General features: G+C 37.5%; 1 protein-coding gene across 7 annotated transcripts in view; it reads left to right on the top strand.

The window, feature by feature from the left end:
• The window catches only part of Gria2 (glutamate ionotropic receptor AMPA type subunit 2), a 130,647-nt gene that overhangs the window by 79,061 nt on the left and 31,949 nt on the right, over positions 1 to 19,637 (top strand). For all 7 annotated transcript variants that reach the window (XM_060378475.1, XM_060378474.1, XM_060378479.1 and 4 more), the window contains exons 5-6: positions 1,213 to 1,266; positions 4,430 to 4,591. In XM_060378475.1, the coding sequence (XP_060234458.1) occupies positions 1,213 to 1,266; positions 4,430 to 4,591 (216 nt within the window). The remainder of the gene's footprint in view (positions 1 to 1,212; positions 1,267 to 4,429; positions 4,592 to 19,637) is intronic.

Raw genomic sequence — 19,637 nt, 5'->3', positions numbered from 1 at the left:
AGGTTGTGGTTTCATGCTTTCCATTGGTTTGATTTTGCTTTCTAAAAATGAGAAGGACAGGGGTGCACACTTGGAATCCCAGCGGAAGGGTCACACAGTTTCAAGCCTAGTTTGCCTGCATGCTGAGTTCAAGGAGAGTCTAAGCTACACAGTGGGACCTTTTATAAAACAATTAATCAGTAAAACTTAAAGGAATTATTTTCAATATAAGTGATCCTAGATTTACATGGCTCATCTTACGAGTTTTCAACGTGACAATGCATTAGAAAGCATGTGAATTTAGTGGAAACTGTCCATTTGAACTTTGTTTCTCTTCCCATGGTAACAAAATGCAGTATTGTGTAAGCCACTGCTCACCCTCATGCACTCCAATCATGAAAGAAAGCGAACCAAACTTCTCTGAACTATGGTTTGCGAACTGTGAAGGCTAGTAGATTAATGGAATTTAATGCATTTTTGACCTAAGTATTTTTTTTTTCATTTTTAAGTGGGTTTATCACTAGTTGCATCTCTGTACTGTTCTACATCAAGGTCAATCACCTGTACATAGGTTGGTGAGAAGAAATGTGACTCAATGATGTCCAAAGGTGCTATGGCAATTGCTAGAGTAATCTCTCATCCCAAGATATAAGCTTATTTTGCCATTGGTTTTTTACTTTGTAGTTTCTTGGCTTCATTGCTGCTTAAAGCAAAAAGCCATGTTCATTTGAACTAAGCCATAACTGTATCAGGAATAATATTAATTTACTCATTAGCATCCATTTATCATTCTATAAACTCTAGGCTTGCTCATTATTGAACATAGATGCATGGTTACAATATTTCAGATGATTATTCAGGTGATTGTTTTATTAAGAAGGCAAAGATATAAGCTGATAGAAATCATAATTATGACTTGTTATAGATCAAATGTATTTGATTTTATGTTTCCCACCCAAAAATATGTGTGAGCATATTTCACTATTGAATAAGAAGGAAGTTATTTCAATTTGGTGGTTGACTTTTTAATAGACAGCATGTACTAAGCACTAAAGTGAATTATTGTGTTTTCCTGAGAAAGAGTCTCTGTATTTGATAAAAATGTTTCATTAAACATGACTTATAAAACATAAAACTTAAAATTTCATCTTTTGCTAATGAGATCATCATAGCCAAAATTTTTCATTGTTGTTCTTCACATGTATTAAATGTGTGTGTTTTTATCCTTGTTAGGTTATTACCATTGGAAAACATGTCAAAGGGTACCATTATATTATTGCAAATCTGGTAGGTAAATTAATCCACATTATTTTACTACTTACTAAGGTTTTATTAAGATATATTTATGTATACTTTATGTGCATGAGCATATTGTCTGCATGTATGTCTGAGCACCATCTGCCTACAGTACCTGTAAACTCCAGATGAGAGCCTATGGCCCCTTAAAACTGGAGTTACTGTGACTTGGGGAACATCACGTGGGCCCTGAGGACTTAACCCTGGGCCTCTGGAGAATCAACTGATCCTCTTCACTGCAGAGGCATTTCCCAAGCTCCCTACCTAATCTTTTTAATTGGAAATATTAATTTTGAATGATGATCATTCATAAGAGATATTTTAAGAATGTGGTCTGAAATGTTTTATTTGAATGCTTTAGGTTTAATTCTCAATCTACAACTTCAAATTAGTTTCAGTTCTTATACTGATCATAACTATCTTCACAACAATATTTGTTCAAAAAATTATCTTGAAAATTCTATACTAAGTAAAACCTTTTAAAAGTATATAAAGCTTAACTGTTTAATTATCAGTTTCTATGTCACTGTGTTCTATAAATTTACTGCATGATACTCACTTGAATTATTTCTAATTATCATTAGAAATCATTTTATTGAAGTTTTTTACTCTTCCATTTTATTTATCACTTGAATTTTTAATACATATATATGAAATTTATGTAAATTTATGAGGAAATTAAGTCTAGAAATATGATAACATCAATAAAATTATCAATTATATATCATAGCTTATGTAATAGTAATATTTTAAAAATAGTTTATTTCTGATTTTCTATTTAGTATAAAAGTAACACAATTAAATGAAAACTAATTTTTTTATAGGAGTTAATAATATTCTCGTCAGGATTCTTATCAATTCACAATATGTTGAAAAAGCAGATTACTAATTGTATTTCTTTAGAATTTTTCTTTCTTAATTACAGCCAATCAATTTAGATTGTTCAACATTTATTTTTATTTCCAAAATGGACTTTAAAGTATCAATAAAACAAGCTTTGGTTTTCCTCATGGTCTTTGAGTAGCTATGACCCAGTTTGTTGGAAATTCTCTCCATACCACCTAATGTAAAGCCTTAGAAAAACATGGAGAGAAGAAGAGAAAGAGGCAGCAAATTAAAGTTCCTTCTAGATCATGTGATAGGACTCCACAAAGGCTTTGCATTTATGCAAATACAAGTTTCTTTTTATGATTTATGGAATATCAGCTTATCCCTCAGAAAACATCCATAGTATGACAGAAAGACACAAAACAGAACAAAAGTTTCAATAAATAAAGTGTTTTCACTGGAAACACTCCAGTCAGCATCAGTGTCTTGTGTTTAGAAGAAGTGGGCTGTTTAAGATGAAATTTCGTGGCCTGATTACAAGCTACTATGACAATGCTCTGGGATTTTCTCTTAGTGTGTACCTAGGAGACTGGAAAAGACTCTGTATAGACACAGAGTTAAAAAGAAGTGAAGTTCTACAATGAGTCTTTGCTGAGCTGTGTTCCATACCCGGAACAGCCTGTACGCTCAGTCTCCTCTGTGAATTGTGCCATTTGATGAACAGCACAGAGCCACAATAAAAGCTGTGATCTTTTAAAATGTCCAGATGGAGAAGATTATATGGGAACATTGAGAAATAATGACAGAAGGTGTCTCATCAATTGGAGAGTTGATGTGCAATGTCATGAAAAAGAAAAGCACTGTCTAAGTGAGCAAGTCCATGCTTTCATCAGGATTCTGTTTAGAAATGTACTTAAATTCATCCTGAAGCTGAATTTAGATTCACTTTTCCTATATAAACCCTGATTTCCTCTACTCACAAACTTCTGGAAATTCATTTGTGAAGCAGTCTTGACTCTGCTGTAAATTCTGAGAATTCAGATATTTCATAACATTGATATATGAAAACTGCCACCCTATTTTGAAGGGTTTTCATCTTCCAAGTTCTCAATAGAAAAGAAACACTTTTCTCTGGCCAGTGTCTTATGTGTGGTAGGAGAGGTGGTTGTAAAGGTTCTTTAAACTCCTCACGGATTGATAAATCAATCTAAGAGTTGTTAAACAGTGTACGTGGTTCTTCAGACACAGGCAGTGATTAAGTTCTCTTTGTGGGGTTTGCACAGACAATTGGTCCATAGAAGACGAGGGATGGGTCATAGCATCCTGTACTTCTCAGCTCTCCTATTCATGGCTTTAACTTATCTATAATCGTTCTGAGAGCATAGGCTCCAGGCAGAGGTTTCAAAGTCTGCAACCTAACAGCTCAGATTTTACATTTATTAGTGGAGAATCACTTGATTTGGTCTTATGAATACACCTCCGTATCTTTTAAAAAATAAAATTCAGTTAAAATTCATCATAGCACAATATTTGGATTAATGAAAGTATAACATAGCAGTCTGAATTCAGTCTTTCATGGAAGAGCAACTGATGTTTTAAATTTAAAAAGCATCATATATAAATATTTATGTCTGTAGATCTGTGTGCTTGTGGGTTTGTGCACATGAATGTAAAACCTGTAATTGTTAGGGATGACATCGAAGAAGTTGCCAGAGCGCGTGATCTACCCAGTGTGGATATTGGGAGGGAACTTGGGTCCTCTGGAAGAACAGGACACATGCCCTTAGCCACCCCCATCTTTCCCACAGCTGAAACTGACTGATAAATTCAATTATTTTATTAAATTTGTTTCAAGTTCAATGCAATATTACATTTTTGTTAAGCAACTAAAAACAATGATTGGGTGGTTGTTTTTTCTCTCTTGTTTTAAAGATATTTTTATCAGTGAGTGAATGGTCAGTTTAGCTGAGAACTGTTTGATTAATAATTTCCATAAGTAAGCACATAGTTGTGCTTTATGAGAAATTCAGTGAAGGAAACCCAGTCTTTACCCAACCCATGGAAGCTGTGCAGTACAAGGGAAAACTTTTATGCAAATAAACCTGTGAGCTTTCCATGAGATGATCAGGCAGTACTCATATTGATCGTGGACCTGACATGGTGCTATATGCTGGGAGGTGTTCCGAGAAGGTGTTAAATGTATGGAACCTTCTACACAGGCTTTTAATCTCTCCTGTGTGTTTTTAACCTGCCAAGGAATAATATGCAGAGAGGTACAGGATAGGTTAGGATCCACAAGGCTAACACAAATGTGTTTTATGTCTAGGGATTTACTGATGGAGACCTGCTGAAAATTCAGTTTGGAGGTGCAAATGTCTCTGGATTTCAGATTGTGGACTACGACGATTCCCTGGTGTCTAAATTTATAGAAAGGTGGTCGACACTAGAAGAGAAAGAGTACCCTGGAGCGCACACAGCAACCATCAAGGTTTGTATTAAGGGAAAGAGAGGCGGGGCTTAGAAAATGCCAGAAGGTTAGCATGCAGTCTAATGATGATGAGCACGCACATTGATGGAAACTTTTTCCACATTTTGCATCTTTAGATCAGAAGAAATGATGTTTTCCTGTAGTGTTCTTCTGTGCCTGCATCTCCATAATATATTCACTCATTTATCTGTCCAGTAGAATTTTTATATTGTGTGGATTATCAACTGGGAACTTTGGTAGCAAATCAAAGGATGGATTACTGCCTGTACTCACAGTACCGTGAGGACAGACAGCTAAAAGATTGTAGTATGGGAAGGAACAGTTAGTTATGAAACAGATGGCAGCCAAAAACATGAAGCCCTGTCTGATGAGGCATTTTTAAGCTTAAGAACTAAGGATTAAAAAGCTCCTGCTGTCACTTATAAAATTTTTTGTCTATAAATAAATTAAAGAGCAATAGATGTGAGCTTTACCAATCTTCAATAAAGTCACATGTGTACAGTTTAGACATTAAGCATATGGCCACATGCAAAAATGTACTTGTTTGGGGTATGTTTGTGTTATGGATATAAAATAATTGATCATGTTTAACCTGGACACATCAGAAATCTGAAAAAAGCATGATTACTTTAATAATGAAAAGATGAATATCATGTCTGTACAATCAAACAGAATCCTTGAAAGCTGATGGAAGTGCCTTGCCATGAGTTGTCAGGCTTGCTTTGTCCTGCATGCATTTGGACACTGAGTTCTTCCCCTGAATATTGTGTAGACACACATGCATGTTTACTAACAAACAAAAATATTTCTGCTGATGAGATTATTAATTTTTTGTTGTTGATCTTGCTGAGAGCAGGTTTAAGACTCACCCTTAGTTAAGATGGTATTGGAAGCTGAGTGGATTTTATTGAGGGCAAATGGATTGGAGTATGCGTGATGGTCGTGTTTTATGGAATTAGAAATGTGTTAAAATTAAGGAGACAAGGTTATATATAGTTTAAAGCATACAGTGATTTATACATTGTGAACTATATTTAATAAGTTATCCAGAAACTAGTTGTTCACATATAAAGTGGCTATATGACAATATATTTGTATCTGGTTATGAAATTATCCTAGATATACTATATAAAAAAAGAAAATTTAAAGTTCTATATTTAGGGATATAGATAGATTCTTTCAATTTTAAGTCATTTCATAGAAAATTTCAGAGAACTGTTCTGTAAGATGTTAAAATAAGTTCACCTTGCTTTATTTTCTAAAAAGTAAGCAATTTCCTGTTCAGTGACCTTGACTTGTGCATTTATGCTATTGTATGATCTTGTGGGATCGTGTCTCGCAGTGCAGTTCTGAGAATGACAATGGACAGTTGGTGTCACAGGGCATCTCTCCATCTGCCTTAACAGAAACTTAACTGCTCATCCATCCTTTTCCTGAACTTCAGGCTTCTGATTGTTGAGAAATAATTCTGTTTCAGATGTGTGACGGGGATTGTATTCCTCCTACATCCTTAAGAGTTCTTCACAATCTTCTAGTGCTCATTGTGTTGTTCCTGTACTACTTCTGTGAGAAACATAAAAGAAACATGATATTACTTTTTGTCTTCTAAAATCCATGCCATTATTTGCTCTCATGCATCTTGTACTGAGATACACAGGGAGTGAAGAATCTAGAATGCATTCTGTTAAATTTTTGCCAAAACTTAGTCCCAGAATTCAATCTGTCGACTCACCCAATGTGCCTTTTCTTTGTTTCCTTTTCTTCCATGATGTCTTTCTTTGGCTGCTTTAGCTAATTTCCAGAGAGTTCATCATGGTACTTCATAATGGGATACTGCAAAGAAGGAAGGCTTATGGGTTTGAACTAGGTTTGTCATCTGCATTTGACCCAGATCAGTGTTCTCACTCATGCAGCACAATCATGGCTGTTGATTTCCAGCCCTTGGGAAGACTAAATACCATTTAGTAGACATTAGCACAGTGTGAGAACCATAGATCCTAATAAAGGCTCATTGCTTTTCCTATCCTTTTCCAAAATCCAGGGAATTTCAGCCAGTTGTGAAAGGCTCTTCCAAGTTGAACATGCTGTAAATCCTCTATTTCACCCCAGAGGCTTCTTTCAGATCACTGAAAGCTTTTAGGTGAAAATATTTCTCTGGGCAGGATTTCATTCTAATATATATATTGCACTTGTATTAGAAGGCCAAGAAAGAAATCACAGAAAAGAAATGAAAAATGTATGAACTTGCCCTTGAGAATGCAAAGTCTAAAAGAAAACACAACATGTTGATGAGCAAAGATAATAAAAGAAAACCAAGGGAGTCAATTCCCTGGAGATGATGAGGACAAAATATGGAAAGGAGCTTAAGAAACATTTCTTTATATGAATACAGAGTTCTCGGTATATGAAGCTAGAACTGAAAGAAATCTAGGGAAGGGAACTCGGAAGAACATTCCATGGAGAGTCAATATCATGCCCTAGCATGACAAATAGAAAATATCAAATCTCATGCTATTATAAGAAATCATTTGGAACTTGTGAAAAGGGCAGATTGGACTTACACATGGCACAGCTTTTTAGTTGTCCCTATCCTCACCTGTGCAGTTCAAACCAAGCTGTTATTTATGTGGTGCAGCGTATGGACTGTGTGTTAATGGGAAGAAATGTCTGCAAGGTGGATACACTGAAGAAAGGGATGACCTACGTGTTGTGCAGGGTGGAGGGGAGGAACATGAGATTATGTCTTGCATGTCAGAACAGCATGCAATTTAAAGATTGAGTTATTTATTTCTAGAATTTTATTGCATACTCTTAGAGTTTAGTTGAACATTAGAAGTTATAACAATGAAGGTAAAAATATTGATATGAGGAAAGTAATGCTTATATAAGTCTTTTCTACTTTTATAGGTAGAAGTGAAGGATTCCTATATGTGCCTAAAAAAAGAGTATATTCTTGTGTATTTTTTTTGTATAAAGGAAGGGAGGCAAAACTCTAATGAGATAACTGTCTAGTGAGATCATTTTTGTTCATGCTGGTTTGAGAGGGCTTTTTTGATTGTACCAGGTACACTGTTGATTAAAGTCACATTTTAGTATTCCAGAATGAAAATTGTAAAAGTCAAAGGCTATAAGAACTATAGGCATGAAGATCTATAAAATTCCAGTTCATAAAATCAAATTATTTCCATGACTAGGCTTTAGAAATTACATCCAAGTTGTAGAAAGGAGAAATAAGTGTTGTAAAGAATAAATTCTAAAATTTAATACAGATTGGTTTCTTAATTAAAATATATTCAATTAGTACATGTAAAACCTTAATATGATATCTTACATATTTTAATAATGATCAAACAAATAGCAATATTTAAATTTCTTCATGCTTACATAATTAAAAGTAAGTGGAGTCGCAGCATTGAGACATTAAATCTGATTCTCATAATGTTTCAATGAATCGCAACTACATTAATGCATTCATTCTTCTGATCAAAACAAATTTATTGAATTTCTACTCTGCAGTAGGCACTTTTCTCTGTGAATAAAACAAAAAACATCAATGGTTTCTTTTACATCTGAAACCAGTAATTACTTTGTAGCATTTGCAGAAATGGTCTTGTTAGCATCTCAAAATTAACTCTTTATTATCCTATACTGACTTTTGATTTTGCTCTTGATGTCTGTGCCCTTTTGAAACTCTGCACTTTACGTTTTTTTTCCCCATAACATATGATGACAACGCCAACCTTGATGTTCTGTTTAGACCAAACATCTGAAAATAGTAATACATTCCTTCCTCTCAGAGCTCATATCAACCTGCAGCAAATCCACTAGCTCTATTTCACTACTCATCAGGCCTTGTCTTGTCCTTTGCAACCAACTCAAATCCAACCATCACCCACTGTCTGCCCTTTTATAGGGTTGTCTTGAGAAATGATTCCCCTGCTTCCTCTGCTTCCCCTGCTTTCTCTTTTGCGCTCTCTCATGATGCTGCTCCAGTATCCTCTCACACTTGGAATGCACACCAAAGCCATCTTCTTGGTAAGGACAGGAATTGCCCATGTTCTCCACTCACGTGTGACTTCAGTTCTTTGTAATGACCCTCACTCATTTTGCTTCAACTCTACTCCTCTCTATTAGTTCTTAAACACACTGGCATTTTCCCAGTGAAGACCTCTACTTTGGCTGTTTCCTCTTCTGGAACATCCTCTCTGATACCTCTTTCCGAGTTTGCCTGTTGTGTTCCTTCAATCATAACAAACTGGTATCTTCCCGTTAAAGCTGGAGGTCAGCTCTCTAAACCATGCTCTTTACTCCATTCAAGGAAGGTGACATTGTGGTAACTCTTCTTCAAGGTATTTTTCTTGCTTTTCAAATTATTCTTAACATCTACTATCTTGTATTTGTGATCAATTTATTTATGACGTTGTTAGTTTTGTCCCCGTGTTTGTAAGTAAATGTCACATTGTTGATGGCTGATCCATCTCAAGCACATAAAATAGAATAAAGACTGAAGCTTAGTGCCTTTGAATAAGAACTCCCTGCATGTACAAGTAGAGGAAAATGTCACCTTTAAGGACCATTCAGGGCTAGTTATGGAGTAGAGAGTTTTCTTAGAAGAAGCAAGTGCCCCAACTAAGGACAATGCATGGACAGGACCTAAAACCCCAGCTCAGATGTAGCCCATAGACTCAGTCTTCAAGTGGGGTCCCTATAAGAAAATCAGGGCTTTCTCTGGCATAAATTCAGTGGCAGGCTCTCTGATCACCTCCCCCTGGGGGATGCAGCCTTGCCAGGCCACAGAGGAAGACAATGCAGCCAGTCCTGATGAGACCTGATAGGCTAGGGTCAGATGGAAGGGGAAGGAGGTCCTCCCCTATCAGTGGACTAGGGGATGGGGATAGGGAGAAAAGAGGGAGGGAGGGTGGGATTGGTAAGAGATGAGGGAAAGGGCCACAGCTGGGATACCAATTGAATAAATTTTAATAAATTATAATAATTTCAAAAGGTGTTTGTATTAAAAAATACCAGGAAAGCTTGGTGTTGTAGAGCACATCTGTAATCCCTTTACTTGGGGAGGCAGCGGCAGTCAGATCTCTGAGTCTGAAGCTAGCTTAGTCTACAAAGTGAGTTCAGGATAGCCGAGGTTACATAGCAAAACCGCCCACCCCCACCCTACTCCCCAAAAAGAAGAAGACTAGGGGTTCAGCCATTCAGAGTAGAGAAAAAAGTGTATACAAAGTTTCCCACTCAAGGGAAATAGACAAATTCCCATCAGTATGGGGACTGATTAGAGACAGAGGGCTGTACAGTCAGGGAATGTTGACCTGATGGCACAAGGCTCTGAGCTCGTGCCAGCATGGCGAGAGTCAGGAGGTGGGTGCGTGCCAGTTGGAAGTCACTGCTATTTTAGAAGATTACTGGCCTCCCTGGTGACAAAAAGTTTCAGGTATCTCAGAGAAGAAAAGTGTCACAAAATTGTCCAGGCAGACCAAGATTGGGCCCTAAATTATGCCCATACGTTGGCAGAAAAAAAAAGAATTTATCACTTTATCATGGTTTCTTAATTTCTTCAAAAAAGATATAACAGCAGACAGACATCACAATCATTCCTATCCAATTTACTGGTAAGTGTGGCTAAGAGAAATGTGCAGATTAAAAAAAAAAAAAAAAAGCAAGCCCTCAAGAAGCATGAGCTTCATTTGTAGACAGTGGCTCTAAATCACACAGTGTCTACACAGGAGAGGCTCACATGAGACACTTGAAGAAAGAACAGGAGAAATCTAGAAAAATAAGTAAGAACGTTGAAATTGTCAGATTACCAAGAAAGAAAGTACTGTATTATCAGTGCTATGGAGTCTCCTTTAATTCTCTGCTACAAGCATTTGTCATATTCCTTGGATTAAGGAGTAGCAGAAGGCTGGTAGATTTTTCTGCTGGTGATTCATAATGAGGTTGTTGTAATCTAACCTGACATACGTGCAAGGGACAAGGGAAAAGGATCTTCCTTCCACCTCTCTTAAAAGCACTGCACTCAGGGTCAGCTGCTTTGGACCCAGAGAAGAGCATGTCTGATTGCATGCGGGTTGATGCCCCAGGTCCCGCCTCTGAGAAAAAGGTATTGGACAGGTCTGATGGTCTTTGGGTGGATGACACCTAAATGAACATCGGTACAAAGTCCCAATTTATTTCTAATATCAGAGATCAGACCTCTACTCTTGCCTGATGTGTCTAAAACAAAAAGGGGGAACTGTAGAGAGCTGTGGAATGCAATGCCTTAAAGATGGAGCTGGTTTCTGCCTTCCACCTTCCCGATGGTGAGTGCTCTCTGTCACGAACAATTCCACATTTGGCTAAGGCTGAGGATCTGGCTTGCTTCCATGTATGTGGACCTACCTGCATTGTCCACGTGGCACGCTGGGGTTGGCTACCCAGAGGCTATTTAAGCTGTGGGCTGGCTTTCCCCAGGGTCAGATGATTGTTCAAGGTTCCTGAATAAACTGCATTGAAAAAAAAATTTCAAAAAAAGACAGAATATAAGAAGACTTCTCTGAACTACCCTGGGCTACATCTGTGCAGGGGTTCTGGGTTATCTCCCTGAATAGTCCTTGGTTGGAGTATGAGTCTCTGGGAAGTTCCCTGTGTTCAAATTTTCTTGTTCTGTTGCTCTCCTTGTGGAGACCCTGTCCTCTCCAGCTCTTACTATTTCCCAGTTCTTACCTAAAATTCCGTTCACCTGCCCAACAGTTGCCCATCAGGCTCAGCATCTGCTTTGATAGTCTGAAGGGCAGAGGCTTTCAGAGGCCCTCTGTGGTAGGTTCCTAGGTTGTTTCCTGTTTTCTTCTTCTTCTGATGTCCATCCTCTTTGCCTTTCCGGATGGAGATTGGACATTTTAGTTAGGGTCCTCTCTCTTGCTTAGTTTCTTTAGATGCACAGGTTTTAGTGGGTTTGTCCTATGTTGTATGTCTATATGAGTGAGTATATACCATGTGTGTCTTTTTGCTTCTGGGACAACTCACTCAGGATGATCCTTTCCAGATCCCACCATTTACCTGCAAATTTCATGATTTCCTTATTTTTCATTGCTGAATAATATTCCATTGTGTAGATGTACCACATTTTCTGCATCCATTCTTCAGTTGAGGGGCATCTGGGTTGTTTCCAGCTTCTGGCTATTACAAATAAAGCTGCTACAAACATGGTTGAGCAAATGTCCTTTTTGTGTACTTGAGCCTCTTTTGGATATATGCCCAGTAGTGGTATGGCTGGATCTTGAGGAAGTGCTATTCCTAGTTGTCTGAGAAAGCGCCAGATTGATTTCCAGAGTGGTTGTACAAGTTTACATTCCCACCAGCAGTGGAGAAGGGTTCCCCTTTCTCCACAACCTCTCCAGCATGTGTTGTCACTTGAGTTTTTGATCTTGGCCATTCTCATGGGTGTAAGGTGAAATCTCAGGGTTGTTTTGATTTGCATTTCCCTAATGGCTAGTGAGGTTGAGCATTTCTTTAAGTGCTTCTCTGCCATTCGGTATTCCTCTACAGAGAATTCTCTGTTTAGCTCTGTTCCCCATTTTTTAAGTGGATCTCATTATATCAAAAATAATAACTATTTCAATTTTGAGACATATGTTTGTGTTTTCAGTGTCTCCATTTTGCAAGACATGACTATCCATGCTTCCACTCTGTCTTTGAAGTCCTGCTGTACCATCAGGGGCGGACATTCGTATGGCACTTGAAATAATGGCTTTCCCATAAGAATCTCATTTTACTCAGGAATCAACTTAGTACACATCCTCAAACTTTCTTAATTGCTGCCCTAAGAGAATCATTGGGCCTGTGTGAAAATAGTATAATCTTTTTTCAGTCTGGTAATTATCTGCATGCATTAAATAGTATCCCAGTGGCCTAATAGAATGAATTCTGCTGTTGAGTATTTAAAATGACTGCAGACACAGCTAAGTCACAGCATTTACTACTATAAATATTAAAGCAAATTACTCACCACACCCCAAAATTTGGTGCATTTCAGCCTTTTTACTTTGTTGTTAAAATATATATTGTGCCATTTAAATGAATTGTTCATATTTATAATTATAATGACGGACATCTGGGCTCAGCTGCATTTACTCATTTCTTCTTCCAAGGAACACTTGTAGGTCAGCACGATTTTTTTGAAAACTGCAGCAACAATTACATAAAAGGCCAATTGGGGCCTTCAGTAAAACCTACATTAATGTTTCTAATTTTGGCTGACTCTCTGCTCTCACCCAGGTCTCTCCATCATGCAGAGATTCCAGTGGTTGGTAGACATCTTGGATCACCCTGTACAGAATAGAAGGCAGAATCACATTGAGAGTGGCTCTCAACTTTCTTAATGTGGCGACCCTTTAAAACAGTTTCTCATGCTGTGCTTACCCCTAACCATAAAATCATGTTGTTGCTACTTCATAATTGTAGTTTTGTTACTGTTATGAATTGTAATATAAATATCAGATATGCAGGATCTGTGCCCTCCAAAGTGATCATGACCCGCAAAGTGGTCGAAAACCAGTGCCCTACACAAGTCTATGTTTCTTCATAAGTTGCTAACTCTAAGGAGCAATGCACAGAGGCAGAAGAGAAGTGAGGGGAATGATTCACCCAGCCATGAAATGAAAGTTGACTGTGGCTGAATCAAACCTGTAGGAGTACTTTTTTATGGTATTTTTTATTTTTATTTTTTATTTTTATTAATTATAATTTATTTACTTTGTATTCCCCTTGTATCTCCCTCCCTCATCCCCCTCCCAATCCTACCCTCCTTTTCTCCTTCTCCACCCATGTCCCCACCAAAGTTCACTGATGGAGGAGGTCCTCCTCCCCTTCCTTCTGATCCTAGTCTATCAGGTCTCATCAGGAGTGGCTGCATTGTCTTCCTCTGTGGCCTGGTAAGGCTACTCCCCTCAGAGGGATGTGATCAAAGAGCAGGCCAATCAGTTCATGTCAGGGACAGTCCCTGTTCCCATTACTATAGAACCCACTTGGACACTGAGCTGCCATAGGCTAGGTCTGAGCAGAGGTTCTAGGTTATCTCTGTGAATGGTCCTTAGTTGGAATATCAGTCTCACAAAAGACCCCTGTGACCAGATTTTTGGTCCTGTTGTTCTCCTTGTGGAGCTCCTCTCCTCTCCAGGTCTTACTATCTCCCCCTTCTTTCATTAAGACTCCCTGTACTCTGCCCAAAATTTGGCTATAAGTCTCAGCATCTGCACTGATACCCTGCAGGGTAGGAGTATGTTTGTTTTGTTTTTTTTTAACTCTTTTATTTACATTTCTTATTTCCTTTTCTCCCTAATCCACCCCAATCCCTTCCAACACCAGGTAGGAGAGAGAAAGGGTTAGTGGGAGAGGGGGTGCAGTTCTTTCTTAGCTGCTTCCTGCTGGTCAGGGTTGTTGGGTTTCTTGGAGCCAGTCCAATCCTCATCTCAAGAGATCTCCATCTTTTTGTTTCACAACAGCAAATGGAGCCACAGGGAGTAAGCAGCAGCTGTCTTGTTCTTTCTAGGATCTCCTTTCTGGGCTCTGGCATTTATTCTCTCTGCAGAGTCTTCAGATTTAAACTATCTGCAACTACCCTTTCAGAGCCTGCGTGAGGCAAATTGTTTTCTGCTGTGGACCATCTGAATCAGTCCCATATTCCACACCTGGGACAAAAATAAAAGCATGTTTATATCCATAATGCAAACAAGACACTGCTTTAAACTGAACTTTTTCTACTGCAGTACATCAAATTAGCTTTAGGTGAGGGTTTGACTTTGTAAGTTTGCACTTTCAAGTGTCTGAAAGTAAGAGCCTTGCTCCTTAATTAATATTTTGTATGGAAATCAACAATCTTGATATTTTAAGCATGTACTTGCATATGCATGTGGGTGTTCCTTTGAAAATAACAGACTTTCTTCACTGTCATTGAGATTACTTTTGTTATTCATGGAAAAATAATAAAAGATGCCAATTTTAGTTTCTTTACACTGAGCTCCCATTTACCTCTTGGGAACTGTGACTTGCTAGAGTGGTTGCCAAAGAGGTGGGGTTTCATGAAGGCTTCATGCCTCTAAGGAGTGCAGGTCCAAAGGGCATCTGTTCAAGATGCTTTACAGTAAATTAAAGATGACCTTATCACAGAGAGCTCTTCCAGAGGGTGGACAGTTGGTGAATTTGAAATTAAGATAAGTGAATAATTTTAGGCTCAGAATGCAGTTTCTCCTGCTGTTCTTTTTCCTTGAGTCTCTATTTGATTCTTAGACATTGCATGAGGAACTAAAATAAAAAAAAATCCTACATTTTTCTTATAAATGCATTTAACTTTCATAGAGCCTAGTACTTTGATCCTGTTGATAATTATTTTGTATGATAATTTACTTTGCCTAAATACCTTGTGCTTTCTTAGAAATGAATATGAGATTTTTACTAAGCAGTGAAACTCCCATCTGGAAATATGACGTGGGAAACATTGTTTTTACAGATAGCCGGGATGTCTGGCAGTGCTGAGCAGGTTGAAATTATCACTCACATGTCTTAGGCGATGCTGTCCACTGCGCTGGTTTTGTTCTTATAAAACAGATAGATTTTCAAAGCAAGTAAAAACACCTCTTTGATTTACAATAAGGCTGGTAATAATCAAACTGATTGCTGGTCAATCACTAACACTTTTAGCACTTTACAATTTGCCAGGTCCTTGTTTCCTATCCATCCACTTATCAACACATTTACCAAATGAGGTGGCAAATGCCACAGTGTGGCTTCTTAGAATTCAAGACATTTTACAGAGTGACAATCTAAGCTAGTGGTTCTCAACCTTCCTAAAGCTGTGACTCTTTTATACAGTTGCTCATGGTGTGGTAGCTCCCGACCACAAACTTACTTTTGTTGCTACTTCATGACTGTAATTTTGCTGGTAAATATCCATATTTTCCGATGGTCTCAGGTGAACCCTGAGAAAGGGTTGATTGACCCCAGAGAGATCACAACCCACAGGTTGAGAACAGCTGGTCTAGGCAAACCGCAACTTCAAGTCATCATCTCAGAGTGACGAAGCAGACTTCACATTTCTCCCTTGTAGCAAAACTTTGGAGATATGTGAAAATTAAAATTTAATGACGTTGAATCTCCACCTGTAAAATCAGAATAAATCTAATTGTGGCTTTAGATATTTTTTTAACTATCAGGTCACAATAAAACTATTTGTAGCTTTGATGGGTTTTTTGTTTTGTTTTGTATAACTACCAGTTCACAAACCATATACAGACTTGCTTGAATGCAGACTCTCTCCCTTCACCGTGCTCTTCACTGTGCTCTTCACGGTGCTCCACATGAGGCAGACTCTGTTATTGTTTTTCTAGGAAGCACCACTAGCACTAACAAGCACCACTTGTTAGCCACCCAAGTGAAAAGAGTGCAGGCCTTCTTTCTGTGTGTCCTAAGTTATACTCTAATAACTTCAAGTTTCATAACAAATTGAAAATATACCAATTTATAGGACTTTGAAAAACATTTTAATAGTGACTAAAGGGGGGTATTTATTTTTGTTTTAAATATAATTTCCTACGGTTTCAAGACTTAGATGATGTGTAAGAAAAAATGGTGCCATATGGTAATCAATGAAACCTTGTAGTGATGGCATCCTCTTTTTACATTCTTATGTAATAGGTGAGAAAAACACAAACTTTTCCATCTCTGCTGCTTTCTCTGGTGTTCAAAATGGCATCCTTTGCTATCAGTGATTACACTATTGCATTATTGAATGATTTGCATGATATTGTTGGGCATAATAAATATTTTAAATGCATATTTCATTCTATCTTTAGAAAATAAGTCTCAATAAATATGCACTTAAAATGAAATGAAGCATACATTTGGAAAACTGACCATGAAAGTGATTTCCCGGATTTCTTGTACTAGTGTGGTGATGGTGAGCTGGTGGAGAGCACTAAGCCAAATGGCCTCCATGGAAGGATAAATGCCCAACTTGGCTGAGAGAATTCACAGAACATAGACATCAGGGCAGAGAGCAGCAGAGATTTCCAGAGATGGAAGATAGTTACTCTGTCATCATGTTCCCTTTAAACTAAGTTATGTCTACCTGAGCAAGTGGTGGAATCAAATGGAAATGTTTAACTCTCCAGTCAAAATTGTGAGCACTCTTGTTTAGGAAAATAAATGAGCCACAACTGCAGAACAGAAGTTAAAAGGCACTCTGCATAGCAGACTGCTGATTGTCTCCTCGCTCAGAACTGCGTTTCTGACTGTGAGTTTTAATTTAAAAAGATAAGCTGAACACTCGCTTAGGTTTGAGCACTGGAGAAAGGTGGAGGGGACGTTGCTCCCTGTGAGCATGCTCAGCCGCAGTGGGGATGAGCTGCTTTTAGTTCAGCCTAACAGTATTTCTAATGTGGTTTGCTTGCATTTATAGTCTTCTAGAGCAGTTAATGGTGGCTGCATGGCTTTCTCCCTCTAATGAGAGCAAGCTGACTTAATGAAGATCTTGGCCTTTAGCTACTATAATTTTAATACAAATTGCAATATTTTCCTAATATCCAACTTATTCAATTTCAGTTCCATTACCTAGTCAGAGGGCTAGGCATTAAGGTTAAGAGTTAACATGGCAACGCAGTGCATATTCTGCCGAAGGAAAATTAATTGATTTTTTTTTTAACTTTGGGATAATAAAAACAGACACACAATAAAGCAGACAAAACCTGCCATGGCCTTTCTTATTGGCTTCAACAAACCTTATCTTTGATCAACATGATTTTTAAATGACATATGAATGTCTTAAGACATTGTGTAAGTAATATAATCAACTGCATTTCCATTTTGTTAACACCTTCTTCCACTTTTAAAGGTGATGGACTTGTTATCCTGTGCTCTTCAACTAGAATTTTAAGATTTAGCTGTAACAATGGCTCTTTTCACTTTTTGTTTTAATCATGAGCCTTATTTGTGCACATGGTAAGAAATTGCTCTGCTTCTGGCTATTGTCCCAACCCTAACAAATTCTTTTATTGTTGGAAGCTTACACTCCTTCTAATCATTGCTTAATACAAACAATATAACTTCAATTTTATTGTCTATAAAAATTCTCTATACATCAGTGTATTTTCTTAGGATACATTCCAGAAATTTCATTTTAGATCAAATGATATGATTTGCTTTGTTGGCTCTTTTTTTTTTTTTTTTTTTTTTTTTTTTTGTCTAATGTTTTGCATGCACATTTTTAGGTTAAGGTTATAGGTTTTGTAAAAATTGTATGAGCTTATTTAAATCTGTTGAATTTTAACTGTCTTGAATAACTCAAATGCAGCCATTTGGGATACACATACACATAAAATCTGCATTCAGAAGACAGTATAGAGCTGCATTAGAAAATATCTAATATATGCATTCTAGAGAATGTAGACCTACATAACAAAGTGATCCATATCTCTATCCAAGAAAGATGTGTAGATTCCTCAGAAAAAGCAGGAAGTGAGAAAACTCACCTATAGCCTGAAGCAACATTGTATCATAAGAGACATTTTGGTTATAACTTAGTACAGTAAATAAATAAATAAATAAATCCTTGAAAGTTTAAAGGTTAGCATTTGGAAAATTGGAAGAGAAGTTCATTGGTCAGCTTGGGCTCTGTTTCCAGAATCAAATTAAAGAAAAAAAAATAGTAACAACAACCATAAAACCTGTGAAATAAATAAAGCATGTCCTAATAGAGTTACAGCACACAGTCATAATGTACTTCAAATGTCCTTACATTTCTTCCTCTGAAATTTTTATAAAATACATTCATTCATATTTCCGACAACATTTTGACTAATGGAATTCAAGAAAAAATAAGCAATTAATAATTCCACCCTACCATTTTATCAGAAAACTAGACAGAATTGTAAGCTTCATGGAAAAGATCAGTCACACCACAAAATCTTTTTGCTTGTCTTATTATTTAAAAAAAAATCTTATATCAAAAGAAAGAAAACAGACATGTTCTCACCACCTCACCAAAGACCAACTTACAAGATATGCTTTCACGTATTTATACTGGACCAGGAGAAATGAGAGTCTGGAATGACATGTTTTATATATGAGCTCTGACCTTTTCTTTTTCCCTTTCTCCCTTCCTTCCTACTTTTGCTTCCTTCTTGATTCCTTCTCATTCCTTGCTGTTAATATATCAAACTCTATTGTAGTCTATAAGAATTCAGAGGCAAAGACAGAAGCTATACTGGCACACTTAACTCTTAACTCTAGTTGAGAGGACAGTTAAAAGAAACAGTGAAGACTATTCACACAGCATGACAAGATGCTGGAAAATACAGGAAATGAGAGAAGCAGGAAAGTAGCTGAGTGATGGCCATGTAGGAAAGGCAGCACACATTTAAGAGTTTATGAGTGGCACTTATAGCTGCGAACCAAAGTGTAGCACTTAGCGAAAAAAGAAGATTAATTCGCAGAGACAGATTCAAAAGTTACTCTCCAAGTATGTTTTCTAAAAAGGAAATGGAAAAATGGGAAAGCGATTGGAAGGATATACTAGCACAAAGCATTTTTTCTGCCTCCTCTCTCCTTCTCTCTCCTCTCATCTCTTATTTTCTCCTCCAGTCTTCTCTTATTTCTTGGTATAGTAGGACATAATAAAAATGTTGAATGTCTTATAGAGCTGATGCAGTAGGGAGAGCAAGGGAAAGTGAGCTGAGTAGGAATGTTACAACTGTGTTTACGGAAACTGGAGGTGAGCTCTGCAGAAGAGAGAGGGCCCCGTCGGCTTAGGATGGGCAAACATATTGTGGGGTTTCAGGCTTTTCTCCAGGTGACAAAATAGAAACATCTACCCAGGAACCTCTTGCTGACCAGGATACAAAATAATCAGAAGGAGTGTGGAGAAAAAGAAACAGGTGGAGGCCATATGGTATTTAGAAAATGAACGGAGTCATGGTGGGAGAAAAAGCATCAAGTTCCTGGAGAAGAGTAATGTTGCTCTAGTGTACATTCTGGACTTAGCTTAGGAATTTAGTGTCATAATGCC

Source organism: Meriones unguiculatus, chromosome 2 (genome assembly GCF_030254825.1).
Source record: "Meriones unguiculatus strain TT.TT164.6M chromosome 2, Bangor_MerUng_6.1, whole genome shotgun sequence".
Lineage (NCBI taxonomy): Eukaryota > Metazoa > Chordata > Mammalia > Rodentia > Muridae > Meriones > Meriones unguiculatus.
Note: the sequence above shows the minus strand (reverse complement) of the source record. Positions and strands in the feature narration are given on the sequence as shown.